General features: G+C 40.7%; 1 protein-coding gene across 1 annotated transcript in view; it reads left to right on the plus strand.

The window, feature by feature from the left end:
- The first annotated feature begins 217 nt into the window (after positions 1 to 217).
- Positions 218 to 25091, plus strand: part of DAZL (deleted in azoospermia like) — a 77651-nt gene continuing 52777 nt past the window's right edge. Inside the window, exons 1-2 of the mRNA XM_069859980.1 lie at positions 218 to 343; positions 485 to 589. Of these exons, the coding sequence (XP_069716081.1) occupies positions 218 to 343; positions 485 to 589 (231 nt within the window). The remainder of the gene's footprint in view (positions 344 to 484; positions 590 to 25091) is intronic.

The following is a 25091-nucleotide window of genomic DNA, read 5'->3' on the forward strand; positions in this document are numbered from 1 at the left end:
CTCTTGCACACCTATATTATCGATGGATCTCTTTCTAAAAAACAATCACCCCTTTATAGAAAAGCCAAGGGCTGTACAACACAACAGCTCCCCAGCTGTTAAAATCCCAATCCCTCTCTAGTTCAGGCTGCCACTCCCCCAAAGAGATTTGAGGCACTCAATTTGTTGCAGGTGGCATGGGCACATTGTAGGTGGGGGCACCTCAGCTGTAGGTGGGATGGGCACAGGCACCCCCCAAGCCCAAGGATCTGCAGCACTGATCGAGGCTTCCCTGACGGCAGAGGGGCAGCAGCGCTGCCAAGTGAATTTCTCTCCTCCGAGTCCTGCAGTAAGAACCGAGCAAGTGCGGTTGCACGTTGCGTCTGAAAGAGGAGGTGGATCTTGTGTTGTCAGAGAGGGAGAGAAGGTTTAAATAGGTAATTTTTAGAGACTGTCAAAACTGAAATGTGTAAACATTGTTAACATTTCTTTAAAATTCTGGCAGGGAATGAATGCTGCCTGGACTTGTGCCATCCTACAGTTGCAAAAACGTTTAGCAAACCATATGGTGCCCCAGAAGACAGGCCCTAGACAGATCCTCACCGACAGGGTACAGAGCAGCAGCGAGCCGTCCCTGGAGCGCTGCTGCCATTGCCCCATCCAGCACCACCACCTTCCTGCTTCTGCAATCGTGTTTGCTCATTGTGTTGCTGCATGATGTCCTAGAAATAGTGGGCAGCACTAGTTTTGACGTGGAAAAATATGGATGCACCTGTTTTCAACAGGAAAGAGTTCCTTTTTAATGTAGTAGGGAATCAAATAACCTTCTGATCCACCTGCAGGTTATTATAGAGTCTAAATTTCCTTGGCATTTGATTCTGCATACGACAATTCTGTAGAGAATAGTTCCGTTTGATCAATATAATTCTGCAGTAACTTTGCTGGCACGTTTGGTTCTACATCAGTGTGAAATGGGTGTATGCAATTTCATAGTCAAACATTAGGATTTTTCACAAGTTTTCAGTAGCTTAGAAAGACACTGAATTAATAACTGCAGTGGAGATGTTTTTAACGAGCTGTCAATGACTGTTTCAATGTGACTTCAAAAATTAAAATGTCAATGGCTTACACTTTACATTCTCATCTGAGCAGTTCTGGTGAATTTATGAGTACACTAGCATAACTGAAGCAGAATTTGGCCCAGTGATGCAAGATACCATCAGCATTTCAAAACAGGCAAGATTTCACAACAATGACAGAGATCCTATAACTCACGTAAATTACATGGACTTGCACAGACTTCTATATGGTCACACAAGACTCATTTTTTCCCTGAATTCCAGATTGGTAAATCTGGATCCCTCATCCTTACTCAGAGGTTCTTGCATGCCTGCTATCTCAACATTAATTAATTGTACACTTCTAACCCCTGTATCTTCTCAGTCTCACAAATTATTCTGGCCCTTTCAGCTTGACGTTAATTAGAGTGCCTCACAATTCACACTGGCACACTTTATCTTAGACTCAATCTGTCTCTTTGGGTGATAGCTCCAACCATACATACCAGTCTTTCTCCAGCTCACACTGGTCTCTCCCAGCGTTAGTACCTGTAGCCTGCAATATAACGATCGGTTTCATCATCCAGTCTTGCCCACTGTCCACCTCTGCTCCTCCTGTACTCACACAGGTTCTCCAGTCCTTTCTCAGGGTCACGGAGGAAAGTTTAGGTATCGTTCACTCCTGCCTGTGGCCCTAAACACCAGGTAGAAGGAGAAACAGCATTTTAGCACTGGGCAGGTCTGCCTGGTTGGGCAAAAGAGCAATGGCACTATCAGTTCTGGGCCCCTCACCACAAGAAGGATGTTGAGGCTCTGGAGAGAGTCCAGAGAAGAGCAACGAAGCTGGTGAAGGGGCTGGAGAACAGGCCTTATGAGGAGCGGCTGAGAGAGCTGGGGGTGTTTAGCCTGGAGAAGAGGAGGCTGAGGGGAGACCTCATTGCTCTCTACAACTATCTGAAAGGAGGTTGTGGAGAGGAGGGAGCTGGCCTCTTCTCCCAAGTGACAGGGGAGAGGATGAGAGGGAATGGCCTCAAGCTCCACCAGGGGAGGTTTAGGCTGAACATTAGGAAAAAAATGCCATTGGGCACTGGCAGAGGCTGCCCAGGGAGGTGGTTGATTCACCTTCCCTGGAGGTGTTTAAGGGACAGGTGGAGGGACATGGTTTAGTGATTGATAGGAATGGTTGGACTCGATCTGGTGGATCTCTTCCAATCTGGTGATTCTCTGATTCTATGAATTCCTGTGGGAATTTTCCTGCCTGACAGCCCCGCAGCGTCGGTATTTTGTGGCTTCGTTGAGCACTCCCGGGAGCGCACAGCCCGCAGCTGGAGGCTGGCAGAACCTGCAGGGATGATCTCTGCCAGCAAACGCCCCAGGGGCCTTGCTGCTTTCCCCAAAGGCTCTTTCTTTCCCAGCTGCGGGCTGCTGGTGTTGAGTAGAGAAGCCACAACCTTGGAGGCAAACAGCAAGGAGATAGAGAGAGGTCTCTAGAAGGCTGCAGCAGCAGGAGGGCTGCGGAGCTTTGCACCGAGAGAAAGAAAGAAGAGATGAAGGAAGTGAAAAAGAACATCCTCTTCCATCCTAGCAAAGTACTGTGTTCTTCCCCCTTCCTCCCCATCCCATTTTTAGGAAGAAGCAGACCACTGCCATGCTCCAACAACCCCTGTCTTCAGGCTGAGCAGGTTTTCAGGAGCCCACAGCCCTTCTGGAGCTCTGGTTGTGCGTTTCAGGCATGGCTACGATAAGGGTGCCCCAGCCACTGCCAGACCACCCCAAGGACAGCTGACTCAGGAGACACTTCCATTCCCTGCGGCTGAAAGCAAGAGGTTTAGGCTGGGTGTCTTATATCAATTCGGGAGCCTGGCACGCTGTAGTGAGAAGCAGGAATGGGGGTAAAGGGAATAGAGCAATATACTCTATAATAAAGAGCTATGTTCCCCTAAATGTCACAACTGCTAGCCTCTTTGTGACAGAAAAAGAAGAAGGGAGAGTAGAACAGCAGAGCAGACAGAGAAACAATTCAGGCTTGAGGATAACACCAATGTTCAAAGGAAGGATTATTACCAATCTGAGGTTTAGCAGAAAGCCCTAGGAAGGGGTAGCGTCTATGAGATTAGGAAATCTGCTCAGACTTTGCATTTTCATGTTAGAGGAATCTAACATGATCTTTACAAACTGAATGTGCCAGATCTCTCTCTCACTACAACAGGTTATTATTCTCACTCTCGGTTTTACAGTCAGAAGCCTGAACTCCAGTGGTATATTCCAAATCTTTTTAAAAATAGCCTACTTACAATTATTTTTATTTGATTACAAGACCATGAAGATTTCCAGATGCAGATTTTGGAATTATGCTGCTAAGAAACCGAGACTCTTAGCTGTCACAGGCAGCTAACACAGTCACTCTGGACAGCTGTACTTCACAGCAAAAATACCAGCATCCCAATCCCAACAAAAATGACTTTGAGAAGCCTGAGCAAACCAGCAAGAACATGATGCAGAATGTGGTAGAAAACATCCACATATTTTACTAATTAGATTAGAATCAGGTGGAGTTTTAGTTAAAATATGTAAGCCTTTACTGTTCTGTATCCTGATGTTAACATGATGAATTAGTTACATACAAATAAAAGCTTTTTTCAATGAGCAATGAAAACCAATATTTTCCTATAAACTTTTGAACCTGTACTATTTCAAATTGTATTAGCATTGCCGGTAAAGCAAGAGAGACAGCTGTAGATGTCTGCATAAAACCCTGGAAAGAATCAAGCAATTGACATCTACCTTTATGGCAATATCTTGTGCTTCTGTAACTTAGTAAAGCTATTTTGTTTGTCTATGATTCAACGAAATTACTGTGTCACCAGTAAGTTTGGATTTGAATAAGAAGACCAAGATAAAAAACGTAGTATTCCTTTTTTTTTGTTGTTGTTGAGACAAATAGAAAACACTGCTACAGCCAGGAATTGATTCTGTAACACTGACAAAGTAAGGCTGAATCTTCCCCCAGAGTACAATGAGTCTAAGGCAAACTAGGACTTGCAAAGCAACTGTGAGATGGCAACATCACCACACTTCCTGATTCTAAAGAATGTCCCTGATATCACCTGATGCAGTGTTACCTAGTAATTTATAAAAGACTGAAATATTCAGCATAGTTTCCTGATTTGTAATGGAATAATGAAAATTTTCAATAGTTTATTGGAAAAGTTATTTAAAATCTATTAATGAAAAGTACTTTTTCAACAGATAAATGCTAAGACCAGTTTTTCTTCCTTGTTACTGTCTTTCTTGTATCCTGTTTGTCCTTGTTACCTTCTTATCTTCCATGTTATCTTCTGCAGAATATGTTGGTGGAGACTGTCTGGTCTGACCACAGGCAGGACAGGCCATAGAAGATAACACAATCATCTATGCATCAAGCCCATGCACTCTGTTTGGGTTATGTCTAACAAAGATGCCTGTTTTTCACTCTTTAGTTTTAGTGCTCTTTCCCTACTCTTTTCTTCTCCAGTGGGCTGAAATAATTCATAACACTGGAGACACAGGAGCCGTGTGACTCATTCCCTCGCCTGTGGGGTCCATCAGCTGAGAGACTGTTTGATTTCTTTTTCCTTTGTTACATAATTTTAAAATATAGCAATAAATTGTAGCTTAAGTTTAAAATCTACCACAGGCCACAAAGAGAAGTGATGCTTTTTACTGCAATGGAACACAGACATTACAACTAACTAAATACTGTATCACACAAACTCCACAAACTGGGGTTTGACTTAATAGATTGGGCACACTGCTTAAATGGTTAATTTACTGACTGCCTCTCTAAGACAGATTATGGAGAGAATTCAAATCCTATTTATTCCAGCCCTGCAAAGAGCTTAGGAAGTATCTGATAAGAGGTATAATGAATTGTGTATTGTATTGTATATTGATACTGTTTTCAATATAATTTTTTGAGACAAATCGTTTTCTTCAGTGCCTTCATATTCACGGATGACTGTCAAATTTCTCCTTCCCCCTCTCCCTACCATCCTTATCTGCCCTTCTCACTCCCTCCCTTAATTTTAAATACCTCTCACGTTTCCTGGCCCCCATGCTCTCTCTCCCCCTTCCTCTTCCCATCCCTCCCTCCTTCCTTGTCTCCAGTCTCCATCTTTTCCACGTTTTTGCACTCTATTTTCTTCATTCTTTCTTTTGACATCCATGTTCTTCATGTCTACTACCACCCTATATGAAATCATTCCTTCTGTTCTGTTTGTGATTCTCTGCCTCCATACAGTACAAGAAACATCAGAAATGTCTGCCTGCATCTTTCACTCCCCTCTCTGAACCTCTCCCTGTTCCCCAGAACGTTTTCTGTACATGCTGCATACCCTGCAATCTTCTATTATCCTTCCTGCTATTCATCCAAGCTCTTGAAGCCCATCCAGTTTCTGCTCTATACTCTGGCTCTTTTTTTTGCTGCCAGAAAATGATCTAGTTCTCATATTTCTGGGCAAGGAAACAGTTTCCATTTCCTATCTCACTTCCTGGATACCATTTCACCATCAAATGTCTCTGTCCTTTTTATTCGACCTCTCTTTTTCCTCGGTTCTAGCAGATCTTAGATTTCTGCCTTGCTTTCTGCCATTTAGAGGTTCAGGTATCACAGCATTATTTATCCTTAATGTATATCTGCCTCTTTCATTTATAATTAATCCAACATTAAATATAGATAATCAACTTAACCCAACCTCATCCTGGAGTGCAGATTTATTGAGACTGTTCTTACTAGACAAATTATTTACAGGTCAAGTTTCATTGTAGAATACAAAATGACATTTCTTCCTGTATGGAAACCACTAAGTTTCAAATCTACACCTGAAAATCCCATTCAACCAAGTCTGGTGTTCTGCACTGTTTTACATTTAAACCAACACCATTTAACTAGGCCAGGTTAAAATCCTCGAAGAACTAGCAGTTATTTTCTCTGAATATCTAGGGTTTTTCCCCATTTCCTCATTCAACTGTCAATGCGAGTTCCTGGCTATAAATATCAAAGATCTTTCAGGTGATAACTGCTCTTTTGGTCTCGTGTACTTAGAGAGCCTTGTACATAATTTTGATCATCAATTCCTTCCGGTGTTCCAAGTCTCTCAAATCAAGGTTAAACTTCTCTTGTCTCCTCCTAGGAATGCCCACTTCACAGGTATGCATTTAACCTTCAGCTCAGAGGGTTAATCCTCTGCTAGATTTTTCTGAGATGACAGAAGTTAGAAGTGGCCTAGCTGTCTGCTGCTTCTTTGGAAGAATTAACTACAGCAGTGTTTGCTTCAATTCTTCAATAAAGTAGCTGTATTCCTAGATATAGTATAACCTTTCATATTCAAGGAAGAAACCCAACATTTCACTTGGGCTCACAGTTAACTCCTCTGGTCTAGACTTCAAAGAGAAACTGTATTTATGAGATTCAGTAAAGCAACAGTCCTGAGGGCTCTTAGTCTGAAAGTCACGGCAAAAGTATCTGAAAAGCATAAAGTTTGGAATCTTCCCTTCCTCTTAGAACAAAGTTATGATTCATGATCAGCAAGCAAGCTAAAAAAATACCCAGCAGTCAGAGAGCCCAGCCACATCGTATCGTAGCACATTCAGGTTCAAGACATGACTTCTCAGTGAAGGAAAATTCTGCATTTTCCCCTAACAATTACTGAAGAGATCATATCCACACTGCCTTCATTGTGTACATGCATTAATTTCAACTTCTTAGAAGCGTGTCGGTAACAGTAACCGGAGATGAACCCTCCATTATTTTTCAGTGTTGCCAATGCTACAGCTGGGATAGAAACCTGAAGATTAGACCTGCCAATCATTGGTAGTAGCGATCATCACTGCTCCCTGTTGCTCCAGGTTCCTCTCTATCTTAGAGGAAGCTTCTTGTAGGTCAAAAAAAAATGGGAAAACTATCTAAAGAAACCTGGTTAGAGTCCTTTCCTTCAGCCCTCTTCCTTTGCTTTGATACATCAGCCACAAGGAGAGCTCTGGAAGTAGTAAATGTTACTAGATGGTCTTTACAGCGCACACACACTTCAAAAGAAGCAATGCTCCCTGTGCCAGTTACTCTGTCAGGGGGCCAGCTACTGCCATTATTTTATAGCACAAAGTGCTTGTAATGCATTAAAGTGCATGACCGATTATTTTCATTACTGCCTATATGGCATGTAGCATGCTCCTGCCAGCTTGTAAATTCTAAGTGTTAAACAGCAATTTTGATGATATTTTATTACTGGAAGAACAGCCTACTCTTCTTGGAAACTTTTCCTCCTTTCCTCTCCTTCAAGACACCCATAAATGATTTCAGCCTTTTCAGGACAGGGATTTCAAAGTACCCTTTCAATTAAACATTTTTACTAGCTTGGATATTACTCTGGTTACAATATTTTTTTTTTTCACAGGTTTTTTTTGAGGAATATGGTAATCTGAAACTACAAGGAAGCGAATACCACTGGTTCTTCCAGCAGCCTGTGATGAAGCACATCCCACAGTTAAACAGCTCTTGGTTAATACTTGCAGTAGTTTTGTTATAATTATTCTCAATGCCTAATAAGTGTCTGTAAGTGGGAAGATTGTTTTTGGGGTTGGTTGGAAGTTCTGAAATTCCACTTGCTCCATTGTTTTACATCTGGGAGTCTGTTAAAAAATGAAAACATAGCCAAAATTTGTCATTTCAGAACACACGGCTGGTGCAGACTGAGGAGCAAATTTTGTGTGGTGCAATTGCAGAGAAAAATAGGTGGCTGGAGTTCTTCCAAACTTGCCATCCTTAGGCAAAATACCATAGACATTCAAGACTAAACACTTTCCAGTTAGCAGTATCTTTAGGTTGGATGCAATAGAATAAACCATAGAATGGTTTGGGTTGGAAGGGACCTTAAAGATCATTTAGTTCCAACCCCCACCATGGGTAGGGACACCTTCCACGAGATCAGGTTGCTTAAAGCCTCATCCAGCCTCGTCTTGAACGCCTCCAGGAATGAGGCATCCACAACTTCTGTGCAACTTGTTCCAGTGCCTTATCACCCTCACAGTAAAAAAATTCTTCCCACTTTCTAATCTAAATCTGCCCTCTTCCAGCTTAAAAATGTTACCCCTCATCCTACCACTGCACTTCCTGATGAAGAGTGCTTCCCATCCTTCCTGTGAGCCGTATCCTCTCTCCTTCTGCACCAAGCACAGATACACAGCATGCATCATGCCTGCTCACTTACAGAATCCCAGGAAATTAAAGGAAAAAACCCTGAAAGAGAGGAATGAGAGTAAATTATGAAGGTGCAGATGGACAACATATCTTGAAGACCATTATTTACAGAGCGGATCTGTGAATTGCTTGCTGTAGGCCACAGGCACAGGCAAAAGAGGAAAATATTTAAACCCTTTCAAATAGAAGGACAGGGCTCGTTTGACATCCCAGGTGTGACATGATGCTTTGTCCCTAGAAATGTAAGGTCTGTGAAAAAAATATAAGCAGGTTAATGTCCCAATTCAGATAAAAAAATCTGATTTAGCATAGGTAGAAACTCTGAGAGGAAAAAAAAAAAAAAAATCACTGTTTCACTTATTTTGTGAAAGAGTCTGTATCCAGCCCCCAACATTTATTGTGGGCCACTAGTGCTACAAAAATAAACTAAGCTAAACTCAGGCTGAGGAAGGCAGAAGAGGATGATGTTTTATAAAAAGTTTTAAAACTCTACATGGAACAAATCAAAACCCACAAGGCCAAGTAAAACTCTGAGCAGCGTACCAGAAGTCCTAATTCCTACTATCAAACCCCCATCCCGATCTGCTGCAGAATCACCTTCAACCCAGTTCAGTCAGTATAAATGAGGAAGACAAATGAAATTGTGGTTTCTATTTCTTCTCTTTCTATTTCTTCATGTTCCAACTGTTTGCTTTGTATGACTTCAGGTAGTATAGGCAAGAATCTGCCAAGTTTTTACATTATATGTTTTACATTATATATGTTTCAAGATAGGAGAGTAAACAATAGGCAAGGAATGTTCCCTGGTCTTTTATATATATATATATATATATATACACACACACACCCCCCCTGGGCAGAGGTAGATAGCGGATGACACTGAAAGGCACTTCAGAAATGCTCAGTGTCGAAAGGGATGAGATGGGGTAGGGGTGACAGGTAGAACCATATCTCCACTAACCACCTGTATACCTGGTATGTTGACCCGAGCTTAGAGCCAAACATGCATCCTTACCTAGGTCAGGAGAATGGATATCAAAACAAGGTTCCCCAAAGCCTTGTTCAGAACTTAAATGAAATTTTTTCCTCCCTAGTGTACCAGACTGTATTCACCATCAGCTACATTTTATTGTTGGTGTTACATAGGACTGTAGTCATTACAAAGAGAACCTAAGACAGGGTACAAAAAAAAAGTTGTACAAATACATACGATGAAGTGCTTTTTGCTTCAAAGAACTTCGATCTACTGTTGCTTATGAGTAATAAAAACAAAAGGAAGGAAGGGAAAAGCAGAAATAGAACTATAACAGTCACACAGCAAGTGAGCAGTAAGGTCTAACTTTGTTGTTCTTTATGCTGCAATAAATCTGGAGTGGATCAACTTCAGCCAGAAGTCCTACACCAGTCTGAAAGCTGCATCAATCAGGAGAAAAGGAAGGCACACTCTAGGATTTCTAGAGACTAAGGAAAAGTCACAAATGAAATTTACATCACAAAGGGGTGACAGAGAAGTTAAAAAATTACACTAGGTGGAAAAATAAGATGCTGGCACTTGTCTAGGAAGCATTTGATAGCACACTGATACCCTTTCTGTGAAGGGAACCTAAATGAGCTCAGAAGGGAATTTCATATAAGCAAATTGGAAGACAATCTTTACACAATCAATTTTTCCACTGAAAAGTCCATCAAGCTGGGAAGAAAAGGAAAACAATATCCAACACATACAATGAGGGTGGGCCACCAAAGATGCAGCTCAGCAGGGTTAGGCTCTCTTATCCTCCTCCACACCCTTCCCACAGTTTCCCACACTCCAATTGCTTCTGGAGTGCTAGGAAAACGTTATCTGGAAGGCCACACATGAGTGGAAGCTTGGCAAGGGCTCCCAGGCCTCACACGCCTTCCTTCCAGGCAACCAGAGCCCATGTTGGCTGGCTGTTTTGTCCACAGACACCTTCCCATCAGAAGACTGGGGTAAACAATTTCTTATAGGTGGCACAAACAGCCAAGAACTGGTGATTTTCTGTGCGACTGACTCACCAACTGCAGGAAGAAACTCATATCTGGACTAGTTTGCTATTTCACAAGGTAACACAGAGCACCACCCAACCCACAAAGGAGTCAAACTGTCTTTCAGCTGCTGATGGGCAAAAGAGGTGCTTGGTGGACTAACTAAAGGTCTAGATGAGATGCAAAGTATCTCTTCTTGCTTGAGTTTCGATTGTTGCGGGGTTTTTTCCTTCTAATTAAGCGACAACATGATGGGAGAAATATAGTCTGTGTACAACAACTATCAGCAAGCCCAGTCAGCAAGATGAAACTGGAGTAATGGGACTGCATGAAAAACAGGTTTAAAGCTGATAGATCCCCCCCATTACGTTGCCCCATGATAAAATGATTATATGGCCAAATGAAAGTGAAAGGTTTCAGGACAGGTATAAGGGGTAATTCCAAAATTAACATCCTCTTGTACCATCTGATTTCAGTGATAGAAAGGAAAAATTAGTACCTCTTTCGTATGCCGCTTAAGTGAGAATCACCAAATAAGGCATATTGTTTCTGTCATTTTATTTACTTGTGCTATAGCTAGAAGAAGAAATCAATAAATACACAGTAAAAAGGTGTATCTACAGAGAAAGCTAATCAACTTATTACTGGATCACCTGTGGTTATTTTTTTAAAATAAAAATGTCAAGATGATTTCCAAGTCTCGGCTATCTTGATTGAACACAAAGCCTTGGCAGTGTATCGAAGAGCCATTACAGGGACAGAAAGACAAAAGGAAACAGCTTTCCCTGGGCAAAGGTCACTTCTAGAATATGCTTCATGGCTAAAGACTCACTAGGGATTTGATAGGAATAAAGAATGTGCATTATATATTCACCTCTAAACACTAAAATGAAGAACATACAAATGGATTTTCAAATATGTATATGCATATTTACATATCTGGACAAGCATTCATATTATTGAAATTGAAGTTAAATTGAAACATTTTGCAAATAAGCCAAAGGACTTTCTTCCAAGAGGGAAAGAGCTGTCCTCATCGAAAGACAAACCCTTAGACCTTACAAGAATGAGTAATGCAAGAGCCCACTCACATTGTACGAATCCCAGTACAATGCGTTACGTACCATGAAACATTCCTTAGTTTTTCTGCAGGGCAATGATTTCATCAGCAGTACATCTGCTCTCTGTCTGCTGGAATAACTCACCTCATTCATTCACAGAATATTTTCTAACAACAGAGCTGCCCTCATGTCTCAGCTTAAGAAGGACAAATAGCTCTTTTTAAAAACAAATGTCTGGCCAAAACTCTTATAATAATTGCAAATGTCATCCTGTAATTTAAAGGAAAGATCTTTACTGAATAAGGTTGTTCCCCCTCATATGCCAAAAAGATTTTTGGCCACTTTTCCTGCTAGTCAAATAAGCTCATGTTTTTTACTTGTATTTCAATTAAAGACTTACCAGAACCCATAGCATTCTCTTCCTAAATCAAATAGTACCTTTTTTTTAAGCTTTAAAAACCTCAGGCCAAACTTGATTTTCTCTTGCACTCAAGTTTTAAAACACATTTATTGCTCTGAGTGGAACATATCTTAATTATAGAATTCAAGATTCCTTTTTCTCTACAGATCTGAACAGTAAGCTGGCTTACAGAATTAATCCTCTGAATCAGATTAATCAAATAATTGCTTATTGATTTAACAGGTATTTGAAAATGTTATTTGTAATTGTTAATTGGGTTTTTATCTGTATGCATTAGTATTTTTAAAATGCAAAAATCTATGATGGGGAAGTCATCTCCAGTACACAAAGAACTGTTCCATCTACCACTTACACATCTAATCCTTCATCATACAAAGCACTGAAATTCCAAGTAAACCAGGATTTCAAATTGCACTCACAGACAGTTCTAATTAAAATTTGTATATGGCACAGTAGCAGTATGTGATCTGGAGGAAAACCTGTTTATAAAAAACTACTGAAAAGTTGGAAACTGGTACCTATGTTCAGCCAGCAGACTGAGACATGAATCAATCTGCTGTGAAGATTCATGTATATCCACAGTGGAAAAGAGCAGACACAAGAACAGGACCTTCCACCTCCAGAGGCTGTGGCCTCCCAATGCTGTCCTCTGACTCAAACCCCAACTCCTACTCTAAACAGATGCTGCCAAGATATTCCCCAAGGTGATTAGTTTAAGTTCTGTTCATTTTATCAAACTTTCTGATGCCCATTAATAAATACTTTTTGTAATAAGAAGGGTTTTCAAAAACATATAAATTACATAGGTAGCATAAGACTTTAAATCCATCTTGCCTAGACTTTTCTTTGTACAGGATCTGTTTAGTTATAATGCTTTAAAGAGAGAAAAAGAAAGAAGTCTGTTTCTTTCATAGTTTAAGTTCTAGTGCTGCATATGATATTCTGAATCAAATCTGTTCCCAAGGCATTCATAGCAAACCCAAGGGGTTTATAAGCAGATGTGTTTATAACAAACCCAAAGGCTTTATAGGAAAGCCCCTTTGGGAGACAGTTACTCATAACTTCCTTTCCCAAACACAGTGATGTTAACAGACAACATTAACATAATTCAGAATTTCACATCCTGGCCACTGTATTAGCTGATGATATTTCAATTACTGTGAAATGCTGCCTGAGCATAGAGGTGCTACCTTGAAGCATCAACATGAGCTCTGTCAGGTGGCAATAAATCTGCTGGTGCTGCATTCAGGAGCAGATCTCTCTTGCTGTTAAAGCTGCTTCCTACTGTCCTTGCTGCTTGAGAGTTTCTCATTCAAAATACTTAAATCAATGTCCTTATCTCCCTCCTTCCTGGTATTTAAATGAAGCACTATTTCTCCATAATCTGTATCCCTCTGATATGAAAAGAAAACCGACTATGTAACTGTTAACTATTCCTTGTGGCATCACTGCTTTTTCAAACATTATTTTCCACAGTAGATATGTGCAGGGTGTCATTTACAGATGGAAATGGTGCACTCCAAGAGCAAAAACACGCAGCTGGTTTGCTCCATCTACCTGTCTCTTCATCTTTCTGTCAGCATCCTTCATTTCTGATACAAGTTTCCAATTATATGATCATATTTGGTTTATGAACCCAAAGGCTGAAAGAATTTTAAGTACTGAAAACTTAGTTCTCACTTGTTCTAGTCTCTAACGTAGCCACCGTAAATATAATTCAGAGTTAACTTCATATATTTTTAATAGTTTATTTTGACATCCCCTCCAGTCTGCAAGATTGACAGTTAAGGTAACCATTATTTGTACAGCTCAACTGTATTCCTCTGCAAACTACTTAAATTCATGCACAATAATCTAACCTGCAGCAAACCAGAATGCATTTTATTTGTAGACAGAATTTCCTCAAAGATTTATGAGCAACCTTAAGTTTTAAATACACTTTGAGCAGAAAGCACTGTTACTCAGATAGTACTGGAGGCTCAAAGAACCACCTGCCTTCATAAGCTGGCAATTAAGGGACTGGGAAAAGCTGACCTTGTAGCAAAGATAGTGTTACTCACCCAATTTAGTGAGAGCATCGAGTAGTAGTGGGGCAGTTCTGAAGACCACAATAAGGAATGAAAGTTAGGGTCAGTCATCAGTGGCAGATAGGATAGAGTCCCCCATCAAATAGATTAAATGAGTTCTGCAGAGCATCCAGGACCTCCTGTTGGCTCAGCCCCCTGAACTTAGGGACATCTTCAAGAGAGTTAACCTTGAGAAAAAAAGAAGAGACCTAAGCAAGGGCTGTTCTGCTTCCCAGGAAGCTGGTTTTAAGCTGAGGCTCTGGCCCTCAGTTCCTGCTGGAGATGTGCTGCAGCTGTGTCCCAGCTGCACTTGCAGCTGGTTGTAGGCTCATTTATCTGGACCCTAGTCTGACCCTGCTGACTGAGCTTGTCCCTGTGTGCTAGTGACAATGTGGCTGGTGATGGGGACTTTGGGCTGACCCCAGGTGCCCTCCTGCTGGCCCCATGGGGAAACCCTCCTGCTCCCAGTGCCTCAGTCATCAGGGAACAGCCTTCCCTGACAGGTATGAAGATTGACTGATGGCTGTGAAATGGAGAAAATAAAGTGGAAAAGAAGGTCCTGGCCCTAATATCATTCAGGCAGTGCTCCAGGATGCAAGGAATAGAAGAATCCAGGTGCGTAAGATGTGCAAGATCTGATCAAATCTCACTTGCCCCCAGCTTTTCTAATTGAGAGTAGGCAGAGTTAATTTGATGTAGCCTTTAGCTGCTGACAATCAAGTCACACCTCAGGGAACACAGTACATCACTCCATCCCTGCTTTTCCTTTGAAGCGGTGTGGCAAGTTGGAACTGCTATTTATCCTTATGGAGGAGTATTGATGTTGAGCATCACATGTCCCTTACCCTCCTCCTTTTGAAAAGCAGCTAGTGAGTGGACTGAAAATCTTCCTTTCATCGGCTGGACAGACTGCTGAACAGCAGCAGTCCACTGCTGGTATGCAACAGATGGACCTAGATTGTTTTTCCAGCCTGTCTTCACAAATCTATACATGTTTCACTTTAGGAGGCCAGCAGTTTCCCTGCTACCAGCTTGGACTCCTGCTTGTCTCTGCTTCATATTCATTTTCAAGTATTTTAATGCAACACCTGATTAATCTCTGTCCTTTTCCCTTCAAAACATACATAAAATAGAAACCTGCCTCTTGAACTGTCAGGTTTGAGCTGGGTAAATCTGTTCTTATCGTTCTATACCAAGATCCTTAGGACTTCACAAATAATTAAGTTAATCATATACTATATTATATCTATGCCCAGCCATGTTTATTTGGTGGTTTTTTTTTCTTTTCAGAGCAATATATGCATAAACAAGTTTATGTATAAAGCAGTTTATTCCACTGAACTGCTATCCAATGCTGAACACAGCATGTCTGCCTCCGCTAGCATTTATCCTGGAGGTGCAGTCTACTTGTAAACGTGTATTTATAAACAAAAACATGTCCCTGCATCCTTAGGGAGGTTTTTGGCAAGGCCTTTTTGACGTGAACAGCTTATGACCAGCTCTGCTTGATGCTAACCTCTCACACGTAAACCCGAAAGGCTTCTTCTGCCCATAGATCCGCACCAGCGCCTGCCACCCTGCTGTGCCTGCAGGTTTTCACTTTTTTTGTATTGACTACAATGCTCAAGTGCTGCGCTCCAGACTTCACACTTCTGCAGCAAGACAGCTTCCTTCCACAGCAGCAGCGAGATAAGACAAACATTTCTCCTCTTCATCTTCACATTTTCTAGCTTTCAAGAATAAGGCTCAACTTTGGTCCATTTACCTTCTGCCAATTGTGGCTTTTCTTCCTGAGCTAAAGCAGCTGTTGCAGCTGCAGCAGCGACTGGTGCGCTTGGCTCTTACTTAAAATTAACAAAGCACTTTCTATTTGCTTGGAAAACAACAGCTTGCTCCGCTTCTGCCGCGCTGCTCTCCGGCAGTTCTGGGAAGGGTTGCTGTCTGCTGCACCATCCAGGCTGCGCATGGTTTGAAGCTGCTTGCAAGATTTATTTCTGTGTCTGGAAGCAGTCTCTGCCTGCGGTTTCCCAGTCACAAGCTGGGCCTTTTTAATAGGATCTCTGTCCCTCATCCGTACTTGCAAAATGGCTTTTCTGCCTTAGATCAGTTGCAAGCATTGCTCTCTCTCATCCTGCTTTGTTTCCACTCAGTGCCATTTCTTAACATGCTTTTCTCCTGTCCCAGAGTTCAATCAAAGCCAGAAATCTGTTTCACTCAGCATGCGATTTTTTAATTGATTTTTTTTTCCTGAAACAAATTAACATTGCAGAAACAACTGCCTTAAGGAACATGATCTACAGAGGTATTCTAGCCTTCAATAAAAGACAAGCACCAGGATGCAAGAGCAAGCCTGACAGACTGATAATTGACTGTGTAACCTAAGCACAGCCAAATACTTTCTCGCCCAGCACAGAAGACAGACTATAGAGCAACACAACTGTGTTTGGACAAGCAACCTTAGCTTGATCTTCTGGATGTGGCATACCTGGCTAAAATTTAGACAACTTCTGTGTAAATATAGGCTTATATTATTTCATACAAATTTTTTTTTAAAACCCAACTCCCGGTAAGTCTGGTAAAAATCTAGTTGGTTTTATTTCACATTCACAATTATGCTGTGAGAATTGCACAGACATTGTGTCTTCACTCTACATTACTTATCACGCCTTTTAAATGGCTTTTCTGCTATTCTCCCATTTCCTTTTCTCTCTAACCATATTTTATTCCAGGATTGTGGACATTTAGACTGTGTAAGTGCATAATGAGGACATTGAGGTGAAGTGTAATTAAAATCCTTCTAAGTAAAATGATTACATATTCAATTAATAGAAACATACTTAAAATTCTCCCTTGGTTTTAATCTGTTGTCAGTGGCAGCTGCAGCTTCACTGAGTGGTCTTTCTGTATGCATTGACTCTTCCAGTCAGCAATATTACATCAATAAATGCATATGCTTGTCATGCCCTGATTAAATAACGAAACTAAATTATCTGAAATCTAACCAAAATCTTCTGTGTCATTTGATTCAAATTCTATTTTCAATAGTCTGAACTTCAGATAGCTTAAGGCAAGTGACTTTTGAAATTATTCCACTGCATTTAGGTAGGAAAAAGAATATATTTTATTGTATATTGCTGCAAATCCCTCAAGACCAACATACAATTTGTTTTGTAAGTTGTAAACCCTTTTAGAGAGAGAAGAGCTAAACAATTAAAACAGACAGTACACTGCAAGTCCCAATCATTTGATTTTGCTCTGGTTGTCTAGTGATTAGCATACTGAAGACAAAAATTCTGCTGGGATTTCCATTTACTACCTTCAGAGAAATTATCATATAAATAGCTGAAATCAATTAAAAAGGTACACAAAAAAAATGAAATTATTGAGAAAAAACTTAGAATATAAAGAAGTATCATAGAATCATCGAATCACCAGGTTGGAAGAAACCCACTGGATCATCGAGTCCAACCATTCCTGTCAAACACTAACCCATGCCCCTCAGCACCTCGTCCACCCGTGCCTTAAACCCCTCCAGGGAAGGTGACTCAACCACCTCCCTGGGCAGCCTGTTCCAGTGCCCAATGACCTTTTCTGTGAAAAATTTTTTCCTAATGTCCAGCCTAAACCTCCCCTGGTGGAGCTTGAGGCCATTCCCTCTTGTCCTGTCCCCTGTCACTTGGGAGAAGAGCCCAGCTCCCTCTTCTCCACAACCTCCTTTCAGGTAGTTGTAGAGAGCAATGAGGTCTCCCCTCAGCCTCCTCTTCTCCAGGCTAAACAACCCCAGCTCTCTCAGCCGCTCCTCATAAGGCCTGTTCTCCAGGCTCCTCACCAGCTTCTTTGCTCTTCTCTGGACAATCCATTAGTAAAATATGAGGAAGCAAGGGCACTGCTTTCAATAAAAGGAATGGTACCTTTACTATATACTTACTAGATTTTATCATATCAGGTTTATTTGCTTTGGCTCCAGTTATCTCTTCTCACAGATACTTTCCTTACCAAAAAAAAAAAAAGTCTGCATAGAAAGCACAATACATTTTATATATAATTAAAGTAGAAACTATATTATAGAACAATTGTCACCAAAAAAGCAGCAGACCCCGGAGTGCCCTTTGGGACTTCAAAAGTTACTAGTATGTGGTCAGCATGGTGTGCTTTTCAGGCCTGATCACCTGTTTGGTTTGGAAACAAGGAATTATTTTTTCAAACTTTAAAACACATGGAAACACCACCTGGTGAAACCCTAATTTATGAACAAACCTTATAAAACCTTTGAAGCCTTCGGGCTCCCTCTTGCATTTAGAAATACTGGTGCTATGCACGTACTGCAAGTGTGGTGCCAGCTGTCGGAGACACCTGATACGCAGCATGTTGCCATCTGCATTCTTTGTATACGTGGCCTGAAATAGGGGTGAAGGAAAGTAGTGGAGAAACACAGTGACCCAAGGGATCAGGTTTTAAGTTTTTGGCTTAGGAGAATGTGTTTACACACCGAAGTTACACCAGTTTATTCAACACAAGTTAGAAGGGTGTGATTAGCTTGTGTCAACCCTGGTCTATCAATTAAAAGTTGCTTGCCTTGTAATAGTTTATTCTCTCATGGAACAGCAGAATAAGCTACAGCAGTTAGTCGTTCTATAAATGGTATGTGCGAGGAATTGTGCAACGTAGCTCTACTGGAAAAGAAACTGTAACCCTACCACCTCACATTCCTCTCATGTTGGTATAACTGTATGTTGATCGAGCCTAAACAGAGGCAGCAATTTATCAAGGCTTAGAGTCTCCCTGTAGATAACAGAGAAAGGCAAAATAGTCAAGGAGGACAAGACTGAAAATAGAGTGGAAAGCATGATAACTGACTAAAGTCTTAACAGTTAATACATAAAATACTTCAAATGAAGGCAGATAATAATTGAGAAGCACTAATGAAATCTTTTTCTAATTCAGGAAGTGCTCAAAACTGATGGGGAACTGGAGTGTATATTTTTTATGGTTTAGTGATTGAAAATGATGACACAAATGAAACCACTGAGCAAGAAAGTTCATCTCAGGCTAATGCACAAATAGAGCTGGAAAAACTCAGGGCTCCATTATCTTATAAAAGTAATTGTGGCATTCATCTCTACTTTACTTTTCTAGTAAACAGCCTTACAAATGATGGGCATAATTACCATTTTTCAATGGAGGGGATATTGCTCAGAAATTTAAACATAATTGTAAAAAATTCAGTTTTTAAATACATACTTTTCAAAACTTTTAACTGGAAATACTGAGCTGTCCAAGCTGCTTCCGGAGTTCAAAGTTCGTCACCTAAGGTCTGTCCCTGTCACTTTTTTGTTCACCCAAGTATACCTTTTACTGAGAGGTAGATGGAATGGTAGCTAGGAAACTAGAATTTTCTCTTTTAAAAAAACAAAACAAAAAAATCCAACATCTTTGTTAAGTGCTAACCACAACTAAATGAAATAAAATGCAACACACTTCATTTTTTTGTGCTCTGAACAGCACCATGTAAAGGCAGTCAGAGTGAAGGACAGAGCAGGATCTGTCCTCAGCTGTGCAGCTCTCATTTCCACCAGTCACATCCCTGTGCACGTCCCAGCTCTCGGTGGTGGCATTAACTGTGAAAATCCCCTTCCCTCCACTGATTTCACTGTGGCCACATCAACCTCTAAGTGCATTTAATGCGGTCCATTTACATCAATGGAAAGGTTTGGTTGTCATGGAGGGGAATTTGATTCGAAGGCAACATCCACTCCTCTAAACTTGTCCTTCCCAGGCATCCCCCCAGCACAGGAGTGCAGAGGAACTCACATACACACTGCTCACTACCAAACACCAGTGGTGGCACTGCTCATGCGCACAGCACTATTTCAGGTCTCCTCTACTGCCCTTGCAATCCTAAAACATAATTTTCTTTTTTTTTCCTCTCCCTCCCCCCAGTCTTTTCCATTCCAAGTGCCAAAAAAAAATGTGAGGACAGTGTTATTGTAACATGATGCTAAGGGCATGTACTGCACGCCATGAGGGCATGTAGGGGTTGAGATGATGTTGGGACAGGAGTGGAGAACTGGAGAGAAAGCAAGGAGCCAAATTTAGTGCAGTCTCATCTGGAACAGCAACTGAAGTAAAACCTCCATCAGATCCAGGTTTTCTCCTAAGGGAACCAGCTGCTTTGATCCAAAGGAGAATCTGGGACCAAAGCAGTGTGCATGCAGCAGGCACAATTGGGCACGGACACAGGAACAAACCAGAAAACTAAGGCAGATGCACCCTATTGCGGACCCCCCTGCCAAATGAATCCACACAAAAAATTGGTATTGTCTAACCTGTCTGTCATCTAGCAGAAAGAGATAGCAAATTAATGGAAACTGAAGCTGGAAAAAATCAAACCAAAGCGAGATAAACACTGTAACAGCAGAATTAATTACTCGTGGGAAATGACATATTTGCTGCAACTGCATCTGGTTCGACATTATTGAGCTCCTTCTAATAGTAAAGCAGCGGAGAGAGAGATGGGCACAGCGTAACAGTTTGTGACAGAATAAAGATAAACACCATTGCAGAAGCAGTCCTGAAAATCAATTATTTAACTGCATAGGGTTGTATCTCTCTTCTATAAAATAATATTAGCTATATATGATAATAAATAACTTCAGAATGCCTCCACAATTTGAGAGAAATTCTGGTCTATCACCATTCAAGAAAAAGACATTTTCTTTTTCTCTGAAAATCCCCTCAGCTGACATGCTAATCGTATTACTGCTTATCCACGGAGGGGAAATCTAATGCAATGAGAGAAACAAGAACTTGCCAGTGTAACAACAAAGCATAGACATATATTCTCATAAACTTCACCTCACATTCAATACAACTGTTCAGTTTTACTGACAAACAGTTTAAATCACAGCAACAATGAAATTCAAGACTTCTGCCGACTATAATATAGCTATCCCTCACTTTCTTCATTTTTTTCCAGCAGCTTGAATATATTCAGAGAATGGGGAGGGAAGAGTGTGTTATGATTTGAAGCTGCTGAATTGAAGTCAAGTTGCAGGTGTCTTCTTTCCAGCCTTCAAACAAACTTTCAATTGGGTTGGGTTAGCACAGGTCAGAAAAGATGAGAATTTTCCAATACCTTTCAAACATCAAATCATTTTTCCAGAGCAATTCAAACCCTGTGAGACCTCCTTGTGTGTCTTCTAGTGCTCACTTGAGCAGTAGTAGCCCCTTATTGAGGACTGAATGCAAGGAGCTGCCAAGATCTTCCATACAGTATCACAGGATCAATATGTAAAGGAAAAAAATATTTAAGTAGCAAGCCAGTTCTCTGTCTAATTAAAATGCCTGAGGCCTACACATGTTAAAATCTAATTTACCACAAAATGATCTTTCTTTCCAGTATTGTTCAATGATGAACACTTCTATGAATATATGACTCAGAACTTGACTATAGAAAGGGCACTCAGATACTTGTGCTTCTGGCCAAGGATCTGCAACAAGTACCACATAGTTCAGCCAGCACGTTTCTTTCAAACAGCTCCTTCAAAGTGTCCCACAAATACCTTGTTTTCTCTGCATAACGGTGGTCAGAAGCAACCCATCCACTTTGTAATTCTATTTTTTTCTGCTGCACTGTAGCTAGGTTTTCTGATAACCAGATTATCTTTGTCTTAAAAACAACAGGTCACCAATTGAGAAGCTGTAGACACAGAGCTAGATATGGAGGGTAATTGCTAGACATGGTGAAAGTCTTACTAGGACAGGAGCCAAATTTATCTGCATATGAGAAACCACAGCTGGATCACTGGTTTGTTTTGGTTTTTTGTTGTTGGTTTGTTTTTTTTTAATAAATGAGAATTCAGCCTTTTGTGCAATCCCTTCCCAGAAACAACAGATTTAGGAGCTCAACTCCAATGTTAGAAAAACAAAAACAAACCCACCAACAGTAACAACCCTACATCCTTAAGGCTACTTCACTGTGTGTTGTCAGTTCCTGAGTGCACAACACAAGATACAATCTCTTAACCCTTTGCCCCTCAGCCAGGGGTTTGGCTGCTGCTCTCAGGATCAGATTTGAAATGGTGTTGTGTAACTTCAGATCAGACTGCTTTGAAAAGTGTTGTGTGATAATCCATGAGGGTTATCTGCCCCTTGACTTGAGATCTGAGCTGCGTTTGAGCTCAGGTCCTTGCTATCAGTTCTTGCCTGAGTTGCATTGTAGATATGACTGTCCTGGCTGTATCCTTTGTTTATCCCGTGATTGTCTCGTAGATTTGACTTCCTGGCCTGGCCTTGGACCTATTCCATCACTTTGGATGTATCTGTGTAATTTCATTACTGTTGTCATAATATGAGAAGTTATTCAACAAGGAGTGCAATCAGTGGATCCCTGTCTATTATGGATTCGCATACAGTTCAATTCCTTCCTTCCACCTCTTGCATCCTCCGTTCAGAAAACACCAGGGCTGCTTTCATGGTGTCTACAAGAACTCACTTGTATTGAAAGCTTGAGTTCCAATTCCACTTTGCCTCACCTCCATCGTGCCTCCAAATCTCTGACTACGTAAGACCGTGCATGACATGACTGCCCTACGAGTGCACTGACTAGTCAGCTGTGCTGACAGGGTAGCCGCAGATCAATCAGAGCAGGTAACTCTTGCAGACACATGTCAGCTCTTCTTTCACTGGGAGGAGCACCCATTTGTCCAAAGCTCCAGGAATTTTATATCTTTGTAATCCTTTGCTCCCCTGTCAAATTTGCATCAGGAAATAGGTACATAAGCTATCAAAGGGAAAGAATGATACAAAGAGTAGGAAACCAGATAAAAAAAAAACATTCCTTGAATGCTACTAATCTGTCAGATTTTAAACATGACTACATGCTTTCTAGCCATGTAGAAAGAAGCCTGAGAAGTTTATTCTATTAGTAGTCACTAATCATACAGCCAGGAAATAAGTAGCCAAGTAACTAAGAAACAAATAGACAAATTGACACAGAACTAAATAATCCCCACTAAAGGCTCCTTTGGGACTCGCACAGAACTGCTTATATCTTATGGAGGTGATTACAGGGATTTGGCAGGATATCGGTCCAACTCCTGTTGTCCATCTGACACAGGAAAGACTAACACAAAGCACAGATTGCAGGTGGACAGGTCAAAGTGCCTCCATGTTGCCACAAGTAAGACATGCACAGTGGAAAACATTTCATATTTATCCATCAGACAGACTGTAATAATAGGTCCCTTTTCCCCTCAAACAGCACTGAGGTGTAAACTCCAATCCGCTCATCTAACAGGGTTACATATCCTCACAAACAGATTCTTTGCAAACTGCATATCCTTGGTAGCACAAAGCGAATCTATTAACATTTTTCATTTTTCCTGTTTCCATTGGATTGCTTCTCTTGAACCCTAGTGCATGGGTGTTTCTGCTCTAAGTACCTGTAACAGAACTGTATTTACCTTCCTCTTTGAAAACCTCCCTCAGCTTTGCTGCATTGCACATGGCCATTCATATTTTTAGGAAACCTAAAGTGAAAGTTTCCACACATTTCCCTTTCAGTTTTACAGTCTCACACCTTCCTTTCAAATCATTATTGCACCATTTAGTTATTCACTAGCCTGAGGATACAATGCTGATTATTGCCTACCTACAATGACTCCTCCTTTCCCCATGAAAAATATTGAAGTTGCAAAGTTATTACTTGTCATCTGTTTGTGAACATCAGTTTTCTGAGCTTTTTACTCTGCTGAAAAGAGTAAATGGAAAATCATGAGCAATGAAGAGGCACCTGTGAGAGAGGCTACTTCTGGCCATGTACTGAAGAAATCATTTAATAAGACACTATAGCATTCATCAATGGCAGATGAGCAACAAGATCCACAGTGTTGATTGCCAGCTTTCCACTCAAGTTAAAAAAAGATAGCGTGGCATCAGCCTGTACCAACTCACTCATTTTGTTAGGTGAGAGAAACTGATTTAGAGTAGCTTGAGCATCCAGCTCTGGCTGCAGACGGAGAGCTTATAACTACTGTTATGAGAACTCACTGATGTGCATCATGAGCAAAATGTATTGATTTTGCCTCTAATTCCTCCAGAGTAACACACTTAAGAGTTATTCCCATGTCTGGCAGAGAAAGTTCAGTCCAGTTCAAAATACAGGAGAGATTAATTAGATCTGTTATGATTATAAGTCTATTTTGCTATCAGGATGCCATGTAATTTCTGCTCAGCGAGACAGACTAAACAAGTAGCTTCATATTATTCTTCTGAAACTGCAGCAAAGATATATGTGATTTGTCCAACTGCTTCCACTGTAGAAGACAGTACTTGCGAGTATTCAGAGTATTTGGGGATGATAAAGATGAGCAAACCAAGCAGTCAAACATCACATTTTCATCTCTTGATTGCTTTTCTATGTCATGTATAAAGAAAATAATACTACTTAGCCCTCCTCTGAGTGTTTTCAGCATTAACTGTATAATAACGAGCAAAGGGACATGATCTGTGTGAAGCTGAATTTATGGCCAAAAGACAGAGTGTCCCTTCTCCTATTAGTCCTGTGCAAGTCTATATTTCTTCTCTGAGGGTGGATACTTTTCCCTTGGCTTCTTTAACTATTCCTGAAGAGCCCATAATGGTCTTCTCAGGGTTGATGTCATGTATTTGGGTAAATGTGGACTCAAAATGCTATCCTGAAGCATTTCAAGCTTGTTCAGCAAAATAAAGTTGCAAAACATTGTAAACTCTGGTTACATTTAATGATGGTTTTCACCAATTCAGAATGAAATTATGCTACATTTGTTCAGGACGTAATTCAGATATCGCACTTTATAGAGTTTTACAGATGAAACAGTTTGGAATGAAGTTTTCATTCTGTAATATAAGAATTGAGGAAGATTAAAAACTTGTAATGGTCTGAGTGGTGGGGCTTGCATAATCATAGCAGTTTATTCTGCACCTGGTTCAGTTCCAACAGAAGAAGTATGTTCCCCTGATAAGAAAATTCTATCTGAAGTGGCATCTGAAAAAGTGAAATTTCAATTCTGCTAAGCTGATATATTGTATTATGTCCTGTAAATGTTCTTCTTGTTTCATGACTCATCAGCTAACACTGAATCCCAGGCTGCTTACTAAAAACACTCATCACTAGTTCCTTGAAAAACATTAGTTTCTAACATATGGCATATGTTTTAGACACAAAAATGATCCAATGAGGGTCATATGAGGGCCATGAGGGCTTCGTTAATTTGCAAAACACAG

This window comes from Phaenicophaeus curvirostris, chromosome 6, assembly GCF_032191515.1.
Source record: "Phaenicophaeus curvirostris isolate KB17595 chromosome 6, BPBGC_Pcur_1.0, whole genome shotgun sequence".
Lineage (NCBI taxonomy): Eukaryota > Metazoa > Chordata > Aves > Cuculiformes > Cuculidae > Phaenicophaeus > Phaenicophaeus curvirostris.